The sequence below is a fragment of the Rutilus rutilus genome, assembly GCF_951802725.1.
Source record: "Rutilus rutilus genome assembly, chromosome: 20".
Classification (NCBI taxonomy): Eukaryota; Metazoa; Chordata; class Actinopteri; order Cypriniformes; family Leuciscidae; genus Rutilus; species Rutilus rutilus.
Window position 1 is genome coordinate 24956866 of NC_140225.1, and position 13204 is coordinate 24970069.

Genomic DNA, 13204 nt, shown 5'->3' on the forward strand with positions numbered 1-13204 from the left:
TCAATGCTTTATGATACAACTGATGGGTTAAACTGTTAATAATGTCTGACTACTCTATTCAGAAGACCGAATTAATAGAATCTGGAGGTAAAATAAAATGAAACTCAAAATATATTTTTTACAAGCTAATATTGTATTTATATATAAAGTCAGTCACAACAATACAGAAGCCCTGAGAGTCCACAACAGAACATGAGGGTTACATATTTAAGTTTGGTTTGCTGATGCTATGCATTAAAACCCATACTCCATTCCTAAAGCCAGAATGAGGGTGTTACCTAAAGAAATAGGCTGCAGAGTTTTTAAACAAAAAAACTAAAAAAACAAGATTTGCAAGGCTAATAGAGGAAAATGAAAGAAGTCAAGAGAAGGTAGTAGGAGGGGCTGATCTGCTGATGGGGAGAAAGACAATTGAAAGGTTTATGACAACAATTACTGTAGAAGAGGATGGGAAGGGCAAGCGATAAGGATGGTTGAGAGAGGAGGTTGGGGTATAAAGGGAGGGAGAAAGGAAAGTGTACATGCGGCTGCTGCCCTGCTCTTGACCCCCTCTCCCTGTGTGGGCCTTCATCTGCAGTGCAGGGCTGCAAACAACTCTGATGATCTCATCTTGCAGGGCCCACTACACACACACACACACACACACACACACACACACTGCATAGGGAGAAGTGCAGGTGTCTGCCTGGTGCTTCTTGTGATTGACTATCTGCCCTAAAAGGACAGAAACGCACTGCTGCCACCCAGGGGTGAAATGTACATACTACACTTTCACAACACTAATACGTCATCACTTATTCAGTAACACATGCTAATTTAGCACATGCAAAAAATTTTGAGACCATGTTAAAAAATTCGTACACACATATTTACTAGTTTTATAATTAGTAATAAAAAAATAGTAATATAATTAGTACTGAATTAGGAATGAATGAAAAATAGAAGTATATTCACAAGTGGTCTCAGGCTTTTAGCGCCCGCTGTTGTAAAAATCATGTATCCTTATACCAGCTTAAAATCAGTTTATGTCCAGAACTCTGTTAAAAAGGTTATTTTTGTTCATTTTATTTAAGGAAAAGTACTAGTGGGTGTACAAATATCATAACCGATACAAAGTATTTGAGTGGATTTGATGATGCCATATGTTTGACCATGCATACATTAAGTTGCTTTGCTTTCAACAGACTCATTTTGACCAGAAATGTATATAAGACCTTTGACTTATGTGCAATATATTATTAACCACTATTTCACATTCTGTAAAAGAATCACATTAAAATGTCATATTTCATCCCCAAAACAAAGGGAAACAAACAATTATTAGACATTTAACATTATTTAATGGCATTTAAACACATTTTACCACAATTCATATTACTATAATGCATCCAGACCTTTTAAAAAAATGTAATGGTCCTGCCACTGCTGTTCAGATGTTTCTCCTCTTATTTGAATATCTTTAAACCGCAGCTTCTTTTTTTAATGTCAGTGCCACAGGAGTGCAACTAATGTGTGTCAGTTGATCATTTTGGTAAGAACATTGCATATGTTTTTATTCACGTGAATTAGTGTCTTCAACTGAGTCAATTGCTGTTCAACTGAGCTTGTTGCTCACAGATCACTCCATGTTTCTTCTCTTTCACTCTCACATGGGACTTTAAAAGTCAGCAGTCTCTTTTTAGTATAAATATGACTGTATTGGGATTTCCTTTAAACACAAAAGTACTGCATCTGCATTGATGCTGGATGAACCAGACAATACAAGCGCACTGGGCCTGTGTTATCGATACCGACGCTTCTGTCGTGGTGTGAGGTTGTCAAGGATACGTGGGCTGCAATGGGTGTTATATTGCAGAGAGGGATCTTCAAAGTTGAACGGGGGGTTGAACTGCTCCTGAATGTACTCGGGCAACAGGTGAGGAATACTTGATGGAGAGAGAGAGAGAGAGAGAGAAAGTTCAGATCCAGCATTCACAGTGAATGCACTTCAGGGAGACAGATTGGTTGGTTTATATGCTTAATCATATTATGAATTTTTAAGGATGTTAAGTAATTTGTTGAGGTCAATTTATAAAGAAAGACTACACGTCTGCGCACATATATATATTCAAACACGCATATCTATAGGCTAAACACGTAATACGTATATGCACGTCAGCATTCTCACAGATTCGCGTTTTTTAAAGTTTACGTGGAGATGATAACGTTTTTCAACATTTTTCAACATTTTTCAACTCTTGCAACTTGGAACCTATTTCAAGATTGGCGTTCTCGAGCCGCCAGGCACTGTTGTTGTGCGGATGAGCGTGCCGGAGCGCGTTAAGGGTTTTCTGTTAGAACGGTGTCGTGTTAGCGGCCCCTAAGTTAATAACTAATGATCTTTGCAACGGAAGTGAATCAATCAAAACTAACTTTAGCTGGACAATATATTTATTCTAGAGCTGCTGTAAAGCCCAAACAATCTCTGTTACTTTAATTTCCTATTATCACTGTAAAGCTGCTTTGAAACTATTTATATTGTTAAAAGCGCTATATAAATGAAGGTGACCAGACTTGAATTAAAATTGCTTTAAAAAATCCTCCACAATGTCATTGAATGTGTGGTCAGGACACTCACTCCCCAGTGATGGTTTTCTTTCGTGAGCAGCAGCAGAAGCAGGCGAGGGCCGCCAACAACAGCAGCAGCAGGAGGGGGATACCGATGCCCAGGACCAGACCCAAAATTAATGCCTTCTTATCCTCCATAGTCTTATCACCGGACAGGTCTGTGCTGTTAACACTGTTCCGGTCTGAGAAGGAGGAGGGGGGGTAAATCAAAACATTTGTATCAAAATCTAATGAGCAGATTCAGGGCCTGAACACTTTTCTCTGGTGATGCTCTTACCAATTATGCATGACTGTGACTCCTTCTTTAGATCAGTGCCATTGCACACACACCTGTAGCCACCATAGGTGTTTACACACTGGGATGTTTTTGAACATGGAGCCTCGTTTGTCTTGCATTCATCAAGGTCTAAATAAAACAAGGAATACAAAGTCTAAAGACAAGGAGTAGAACTTAAGCAGTCACAAGCACAGTGGAATTAGAGGTTCACGTTTTATATCTAATACAATACCACAGTTAATTCGGTCCCCAAATATGATTGGTTAAACAATGTTTCAAGAGAATTCAGTTCAACAGCACTGTGGCCTGTTTGTAATGTTTGTTGTCTGTGTTCCAGAGAGTTAGTGGTGGGGATTTTTCAGTAAATCTTACTGCAGGTTATATTTTTTACGCCAGAAGGTGGGGAAAAATGTATGTGTTAATGAGTGATTCATTAAATCATTCACTCAAGCGGTTCATTCAAAAACACAATGGTTGCATCCAAAATTGAATACTCTCTGAGTGACTAGGTACTTATTTTGAATAAGTAATTACTTTGCAACCACTGAAAAAGCATGTTCTATAAAGCATGAATGTGTGTAGTTGGAATGTAATACAGACGTACTACATTTATATTTGCCATGTTCTCATTATCATGTGATCATAACATAACAGTGTCAGTTGCGTCACTTCACTGCCATTGACAAATCCTTTCCCGTGGTCTCATGGGATGGTAAAGTGTCCATCGTACGTGCACTTCAAAATCTCGCCGGAAGTATTGGCTCACCTGGGTACTTTTTGCCTACTCTTTAATTTAAACCTACTATATAGTAGTGAAGTATGTGATTTCGGATGCAGCCTGATTCATTCAGAAATTAAACAAGTCTTCATAAAAGAGTACTTAAATCATTCACTCAAACGATTTTTACTTCGCCAATGAAAAAAAAAGCCAAAGTACTTGGCCATACTGTGTCTAAAATATAAAGCATTGTTAACTTCAATATTCACAACAGAAACTTGTTTATTGAATTCATGTATAAAAGAAATATCACACTCACAATAAGGCTGAATGTCAGGTCTGATTAAATATATAATGCTGTGATTGACCATCATGTTCCACAGAGCTGTGTAATAAGTGAAAATAACATATTACATTTTCTTACCCTCCACATGAGCTGACCGGATGCCGTAGTACTGTCGGACTCTGGAAAGGTAGTCCATGACATACCAGTGCGGTGTGTCGCTGGACACATTAATCCTGTACTCGCTCAGCCCGCCTGCTAATGCTGAATCAGGAGCTATAGCACTGGCGTTGTAGAACTTGTTCTGGAAACCCAGTGACAAGATCTTCTCCAGCTGCAGAGAAAGCAGAAACGTTAACTCTGAACACAGATGAAGTTAATCTGAGTTTATGACATGACATGTCTTTGTATTTATCTGACATTTATCTGATTTCTCAGATCCACGCACTGACCTGACTCAGTCCCTGTCCAGACTCCTGATTATCCCAGTTCATGGACACATTAAAAACATTCCATCCTGGAGAAAAAAGACATTGATGTTGGTCTCTCCTAAAATATGAAACCCAGGGTGCGATTTGCCGGTGAGAAGGATTTCCCTGCCTCTGCTTTTGATACTGTGGTGATTTAAGTTTTCCTACCAGCTTATAATAAAACAAGCACTATCCACCTTTTTCCTGGGCCCCATGACGCTTTGCGTGAATTATGGGAGTAACTTTTGTTAAACTGTAAACAATCAGCGAAAGGTTCACTCTATGAATGCAATAATAATCATTTTCAAAAACTGGAAACAATGAGATGACATTATTCTATTCACCCTTCAACCATCGAACATTAAAAGGAATTTAAAACTGTAAAAGCAATAACAAATTACTACAACAGATAATGAATAACCCAAAAAACTTGATTCTTTCCACAGCATTATTACGGACGTGTTAATTATCATTGTAGTAATTATGTCTGTATTATGTAAGTGTGTTGCCTTGATCAAAAATGTCCATTAACTGGAACATTAAGTGATAATATTTTAAAGCTATTTCCAGCCTGACCTGCTTTAGAAACATTCCAGTAAACACGGATATTAGGGATTAGAAGTGTAAAGGGGAGACAATTACATTTTAAAGACAAACCTGAAAAGAGACGTGAGGATTTGGGGAGGAAAACCAAGAGATTCTTGCATTCCAGTGTATTCGAGTGAATTATTCATGGGATATATTGTAAATTAAACCGGGAGAGCAGATCACAAGTATGTGCTTTTTTTTCATACTGTGGTCTTTTAAAAAAAATAAATAATAATAATCAGGAGGAAAAGAAATGCAGCGACCGAACAGAGCTCTTGCCATAGATATTCTTGTTATATCATGTCACATTCAAATGCCAAGCGCTACATTATTCTCCTGACATAAAAAAAAAATAGTACTAATTAGGTATAATTAGGTTTAAAAAAAAATAGGTATGTATTTTAATGTGTATTAATGACATGCTGTGGCAGTTTTATTCTATGATTAGTAGTTTTTTTATTTTTTAGAAAAGCCTTTCTAGGGACCCGAGACGCAAATTAGCTTATACTGACTCGATGTGCAATACATATTTTCCAGTTTTCGAATGGAATCATGTTTTTTTTGTACTGTCCCTACATAAATAAACTTATAAATAAATAAAAATCATGAAGGACATTTTTTTCAGCTCATTCAGTGAAACTGATGGATAAGGATTATTTGTAGGGCAACATTATGATTTGAAATGATTTGCTTCAGTCTTTTTGAGTGGAACTTTCCACAAGTGCCTCCCATAATCTAAAATGCAGTAGGTGTGTTAGGAAAAAGGTGGATAGCTGGGATATCTAATCCTGCTTCTGGAGGGCTACAGTCCTGCTGAGTTTGGCTCCAAAAATACCTGAATCAAGGTCTTCAGGACCTCTACTCTTTTAGGCAGGTGTGTTGGAGCAGGTCGTAGGTCATTTCTGCAGGACGTCGGCCTGGCAGGAGCAGGATTGGACACCCTATACTACAAACTCTTTCCAAGTGGAATGGTAAATAATTGGATTAATATTATGTTATCATTTTAGGTTTAATGTATTTAAATGGCAGGTTAACAGTTTTACTAGCCATTGCCGTCCTCAACAGGAGACTAGATTTTCTGTAGTCAGCACAACACATGTCACTGCCACCACTCTTTCAAGAGACCAAAACAGATTTTCATTTTATCTTGTGTTTTTTACAGTTTATAAAGTGTGATACTATGACTAATCCTAGATTAAGACAGAATGATAAAACAGAAAGATAATACAAATGTATTGGGATAGAGGGCTGAAATGTGTTAAAATGTTTGACAGCTTATCTTAATACCTCTTGGGGCCTGTACTGTTTATAAATAAATGTATAGCTGTTAAGTTAATTGTTAAAAAATATGTAACTTAGTTTATTAAATGATGTTTTATTAACAAGGTTCGGGAGGAGCACGTTCAGATAATTAACACAAGTGGAAAGCACTCAGCAATCAATGGTGAGAGGTATAAATACTCAGCAGTCTCACCTCATTCCATTGACAGTTTTTGCAGCATCCCTCCACCACCCCTTCTCCACACTTCTAGTACTAAACACTTACATACGGGGGGAGTACTCTGGGTTCGGGCTGAATTCCGAGCTCGGAGCCCTCCCTCCGGACAGCACGCCATATACGCATTAAACTTACCCATTCAAATTATATGTAAGTGTGAACTCGTGAAATAACAGTTATAGAAACCACAAAAATTACACTGTATTTCTACATTGTCTAAATTCCTACATTACAATTTCAATGATGATGTTCTAGCTCAAATGTCCACCCCTCTAATTCTTTAACAAATAGCACCCTGATGAAACCTATAACATTTATATTTAATATAATATAATATAATATAATATAATATAATATAATATAATATAATATAATATAATATAAAAAGTGAATCAATATACACAGTCTTACCTGTAGGATTAGCAGATTCACCTAAAAAAAAGTAAACAAACGGTTTGCATATGTTTTACATAGATGCTATATATAACTTATAAATATTATTTTTGAGTATACAAATAAAATACAAATTATTCTATTGATATTTGACACCAACAATATAAAAACGATATATGAAATTTCATTTATATATGAAATGTATTACATATATTTGTGCACATGCCCTTTATTAAAATATTATTATTATTACATTGCAATAACCTCTAAAGCATTAACGCATGTTGAGCAGCAGATGTCCTCAAGGTGCGGTGTTTTGTCTATCCTGATACGAAACAATTGTTTAAACTGATTCGAAGATTCAAAATGTTTGTTTCTTTGATCACTTACAGCACCTGGGTATGGTAAATGTAAAGTTCAAGTTGTGTTGATGACTCAAGAAATTATGATTTTTGAGATTTTTAACTTACCACAGCCATCAGTATCAGTGGTGTTCTGATAGCGGCATAAGCACCGCACTGATCCTGGCATGTTCACACATTCAAACTTAGCATTGGGACAGGCTGAGGGGTTCAGACACTCATCAATATCTGTGGGTAGAATAAAACATACTTGAGTGCAAGTGTGTCTTAAAGAATGCCTGTGAGCCTGTGCATTTACGTGGCATACCTGAGCACTCTTTTCCATTGCCAGCATAGCCACGCTTACATTTACATGTATAGTTGTAGCCAGTGCTGGTGCAGTCTGCCATCTGATGGCAGGGGAAGGGGAACGGAGGGAGGCAGAAGTCTGTGGGACAGATTAACTTTGTTTAAAAAAAATGTTTTAGAGCCGTTCTGTTTCTTAAATCTCATTTGATGTGCTGCGTTTGAAACTGTTGCAATGAAAAATAGCGAAATAAAATACTAAGTGGGCCTTTCAAGTTACTACTGACCATTTTCAAAGCATTTGTATCCTTGTTTGTCCTTGTATACAGTCGGAGGAGGGCACTGTCCACATGTGAAGAGTTCTGCTTCTTTTTGTCTGATGCATTCCACACCAGGAAAACAGGGTTTACCTTTACACACATCTGTTCTGTTATCACAGTACTTGCCACTGAAACCCGGTGGACAAAGACATCCCACAACCTAGATGAATACATACAGAACAACACATTTGTCTATGTTTAGGAAGCATTACATGTCTGTGTGTACAAATTACCCTCAACACCACTGTACACAACTGAATAGCATAGAATTCACTTGACTCTACATGAAGCTGTAGCTAAATTTAATTGTAAAATGCATATATTTTTCGCAATTATTTTGCACTATACTTTGTTGAAATTGCATAAATAAGACATTTAGAATGTTTCAAAAGATGTATATTTCAAATAAATGCTGTCCTTTTTTAGCCATTCTATTCTATAACCATTTACACATAAAAGATAGTAAGCAGCACAACTGTTTTCAACACTGATAATAATAATAAATAAAAGTTTCCTTTGCAAATCAGCAAATTAGAATGATTTCTGAAGGATCATGTGACAGACACTGAGGACTGGATTAATGATCCTGAAAATTCAGCCTTGCCATCATATGAATAAATTACATTTTAAAATCGATTCAAATAGAAAACTGTATTTATTGTATTTTTGACCATATATGCTCCCAACTGGTGGTATCATCACACAAAGCTAAAGTTTCTCAGCAAACAAGTACTGTATCTGTGTGCATGGTTAAAGACGCTGTGTACCTGAAACTTTCCCAGCAGAAGGTTCTCAGCCACGCTGTTGTATTGGCAGCTTCCTCCATTCATACAGTTACAGAGCTGCAGAACAGGGGTGATCAGGGAGCTGGATGTTTGATCACTCGCTTGAACTGTCAGATTCACTGGCTGAATACTGGAAGGAGACCACACGAGGATACCATCACCTTCAAGACACACATGCAAAAAAAGAATCGTATTGTCATATATCAATGCACCAAAATGTAGAGCAAAATGTTTTATAAGTATTAGAGTTAACAGAGGATAAAGCTCTAGAAAGAGATCTAACAGATGATCTCTCAGACATGTGCATATTACACTGTAAGCAGGCTAAGTTTGTAAATAGAAAGCTTTGCAGTAAATCTTACTGCTGCCGATGGTGATCCGTGGAGAGCGTGGTAAGGCTAGGGAGAAGGTAATTTGGTCTCTGTTTGGATCCTGGGCTTTAAACTGAACTCTAACTGTACTATTGACCTTACACATGATAACAGTCGGCTCTGTCACAATGGGCGGTAGGTTACCTGTTGAAAACAAGCAGAGGGAGGATTATTATACTCAAATGTGAAGAATTTAATAAGAGTTCATCTTGAGATATCTTTGGTAATCTTGTCAAATCTGAGGACAGTTTGTAACATTGTTAAAGTGACTCAAAGTCCCCCAAACTTTTAATGTTGTTTATATGTCTATGTGGTGTTTTAAATATGCTTTCAGACAAATCATGTGCAAATTCATAAGTCAAAACCATTGCTGAGTATTTTCTCCTTAAAACTGCAGTGAATCACAGACAGCCTCAAAAACACGGTTTGAAAAAAATGCTGGTGTTTCTGATGTCACAAACTACCTTGTAACCAATCACGTCAATGTGTGATCGTCAACGAGTGGATCTCTGTGCTGGTGTGAGTGAGTGGAGGCGGGGCTATTGCATATTCATAGATATGCATGTACTAAATCTGCCAAGGGTGTAGAGATACATTCAAGCTATATTAAGGCATGAAGACATTTTTTTTCCAGGGAAAAAACTTTTAAATATGTAATTTTGGTGAGGGGGACTTTAAGCAAAGTCTCAATTTGCTCTCCATTTAATCTCATTAAATATATTTTTCTCTTTTCAAAGTGATAAGCATAAAATACAGCACCTTTCAAAAGTTTGAGGTTAGTAAGATTTATTTTTATTTTTTTTAAGAAATTGATTCTTACTGAGGATGCATTATTTATTAATAATGTAAAGGCATTTATAACTTTACAAAAAATGTCAAACAAATGCTGTTCTTTTGAACTACTTATTAATCTACAAAAATATTAAGCAGCACAACTGTTTTCAACATAAATAGTAATATGTTTCTTGAGCAGCAAATCAGTATATTAGAATGATTTCTGAAGGATCATGTGACACTGAAGACTGGAGTAATGATGCTGAAAATTCAGCTTTGCAACACAGGAATAAATTACATTATCTTCAAATAGAAAACAGTTATCTTAAACTGTAATAATAGGCTATTTCACACTATTACTGTTTTTACTGTATTTGTGATCAAAATAAATACTTTTGGTTAAGATAGTTTTGTGTGTTAGGTCAGTTAATGTGGATGAGCATATAACCGTAGATTTGCGTTCGGTTCTGAAGTTGCTGCTGGTCTTTCAGAACATCCAGGCCGAGGTTTGTGTTTCCTGTGGCTAGGATGTCATGCACACACTGCATGCTGCCCTGGCAGGTCTGACTGTGTTTGGCCAGCACATCTGGGCTCACTGAGGACATCAGTTGCTCTGTCGTGATGGGACTGAATGGAGCACTAGGAGGCTCTGAGAATAGAAGACTTTCTGGAGCAGGAACAGCCCCTGTGGAAAAAAAGTCAAGAAACCTTAAATGAATATATACAGTATCCCCCCTCCAGGCAAATATGAAGGGTGTGTTTGTGTGCTACTGCACGTCCCTGTGTGTGTAATAAGCAGAGTGTACGCGTGTTGTGCACCTGCCTAAAGGCGCATATTACTAATGTGCCCTTTAAATAACAAAAAAATACTGCGCCATTGACTTTAGACCAGGTTTTTGTTGGTCAATGGCGCAGTCTATTTCAGTTGCCTAAAAATAGCAACGCGCCAACACACCTCGTTTTCAGACCAGCACACCCATGGGCGAACAAATGGGCACAAATGCATTTGCTATTAAAACAATGTGGCGCAGGACGTGCAAATGATAACTGCGTTAGGCTGAAACTAGCAAAAAAACACTTGCTTGTTGTGTATGATAGGGCCCCTAGTTTCCAATTCCTCAAACACTCTTAAAAGTAAAGGTTCTTAATTGGCATCTGGTATCATGAAGAAATCCCCTTTTGGAACCTGTATTTTTAAAAGTGAAGGATAAAATGCCCCTGATCGCAAATACATTTGCCAGGGATTTGAAATTCATATAACACCCTTTGTGTAACTGTCCAGCAGGAAGTTCTGCAAGTTCCTGTTTATTCAGTAGGAACTAATTTCATTCTAACAGGAATTGGAAATATTCAAATTATGATTCTAACAAGACAGTGGTACACCCTAGTTAAAAAGGATAAATGCACATTAGTCGTTAATTTTAAGTACACGCACATGACTGTCCGAAGGGAAGCAGACTCTGTTCAGAGGGGATGTTGTTATTTAGAGAAGGCACCAGACGGCCATTGGAAAGCAGGAAGTCATCTGTCCTGTTGGAGCTCCAGTGACCCAGCAAACCCAGTGTACGGTTGTAGAACCTCTGAGGAACCTCCACCAGAGTGGTCAGCCTCCCAGCATCACCTCTCCACACCACCACATACAGGCCCTCGGCATACACCACTGCGCAGCGACTCATAGAGGTACAGCGCACTGCAAAACCTTGCTCCTCTACATGTATCACTCCTGTCAGAACAGCAGAGGGCGCTAGGTTAAAACTAAAACAAGGACTGCTTCTGAAATCACATACTTCCTTACAAAATAGCATCTATGACAAAATAGTAGGTGAAAAACAGTATGTGAAAAGAGTACTAGTATGTCCAAACATTCACAGTATTCGTAGAACAGTATGACCTGCTACTTCGGGCTAGATTCTGAAGTGTGCATAATGACACTTTACTATCCCATGAGGCAGAGGATTTGCGAACGGCAGTGAGGTAATGCATCTGACATTGGTAGTGCGCATATAGTTCGTCCGGATTACATTCATATTACACGCATTAATGCTATATAGAACATACTTTTTTTAATGGTCACAAAGTAATTACTTATTCAAAAGAAGTATACTTAGAGAGCATGCTATTTCGGACGTAGTCAAGATGTTCAGACACCTTTCCATTTAGTCTTATCTGTTATCAGGTTTTATACACACAACCAGTCACACTCACACACAACCAGTCAACCAATTGACAGGGTTTTTTTTTTTCTCTGAACTTGAATCTAAATTGTGAGTTTACTGTAAGAATTTCTTTGCAAAACTAAGACTTTAATGGATAAGTTGTACCTTGACAGTGAAGAAAAAGCATTGAGGAAAGAGCTTGGAAGGATGGAAACAAAAAATAATACAAAAAATATATTCTATTTGTGTTATTTTATAGGCATGAAAAACAGCAGGTTTTTCAACTTTTTGACTAGTATTGTAAATAGAAGGACAGCGGTGTTATTTCTTTGCCTGAGCATTTGAAAACCTTTAAATTCGTTCTTACCAACAGACACAGGAATGACCACATCATTGACCAAGACCTTAAGACCATTTCCAGATTCAGCACATTGCCACTCCACCTTTCAAGAAATCAATTTACAATCTCTAAATTGTGGCACATTCATTTATGCATGTATTTATCTACATTTTATGTTTCAAATGTCAAACTCACCTTTCCAGCACCCTGAAAGAAGGCGGCTAATCGTACCAGAGCAGGCACAAGTGTGGGCTGTCCGTTGACCACTAGAGCAGCTGTTTGTCCCTGCAGGGTGAAGACGTTTGATCCCGTGCTGGTGGAGAGGCGAACTATGACGTACTCACCCAAGGCTTTGAAGGAATACTCACTTCCGTCGAAGGTGATAAAGTGAAGACTTCCGTATACCATGCCTGGATGAAAGCAGAGAGTGGAACAGACAAGCAACTTCCTTGTCAACAGCTTCAAATTAATTATTTTTTATATTAAATCAATCAATCAGTAGTCATTGGGAGTGTAAAAATGAACAAATGGGACAAAGAAAATTCAATGCATCGATTATGGAATTTATGATAATTATTGCTGCATAAAATATAGGTACAATATTGGTTAAGCATGCTCATTTGCCCCTTTACGTTTAGATTAACTTTGCTGTAATCAAACAAAAAGTTAACATTATAAGTTTAATAACACTTTTAAATTTAATCTTTAGCAAATCTCAAAATGAATATCCATTTTTCATACTGTATAATGGTGTGATGCCTAAATTAATTTGTAGAATTTAAAATAATTGATTGTAGCTTTTACTTAGTGTTTGATTTTTTTGTTTTTTTTAGACAGCAGTATAGAATTATTATTCGTTACATTTATATAGCGCTTTTCTGGGTACTCAAAGCGCTTCACATATGGAAGGGGGGAATCTCCTCAACCACCACCAATGTGCAGCATCCACCTGGATGATGCGACGGCAACCATATTGC

General features: G+C 37.4%; 1 protein-coding gene across 1 annotated transcript; it reads right to left on the reverse strand.

Annotated features, from left to right (window-relative positions):
* Positions 1 to 1401: 1401 nt before the first annotated feature.
* On the reverse strand, positions 1402 to 12635 carry LOC311279632 (mucin-like protein; the record flags this gene model as incomplete). Its single annotated transcript, XM_084391259.1, has 14 exons — positions 1402 to 1925; positions 2618 to 2789; positions 2885 to 3013; positions 4027 to 4219; positions 4338 to 4402; positions 7305 to 7424; positions 7504 to 7623; positions 7769 to 7961; positions 8569 to 8747; positions 8949 to 9101; positions 10180 to 10416; positions 11167 to 11454; positions 12255 to 12330; positions 12423 to 12635. 14 exons carry the CDS (start codon positions 12633 to 12635, stop codon positions 1781 to 1783), a joined length of 2283 nt encoding a protein of 760 aa, XP_084247385.1. The 3' UTR covers positions 1402 to 1780.
* Positions 12636 to 13204: the final 569 nt, after the last annotated feature.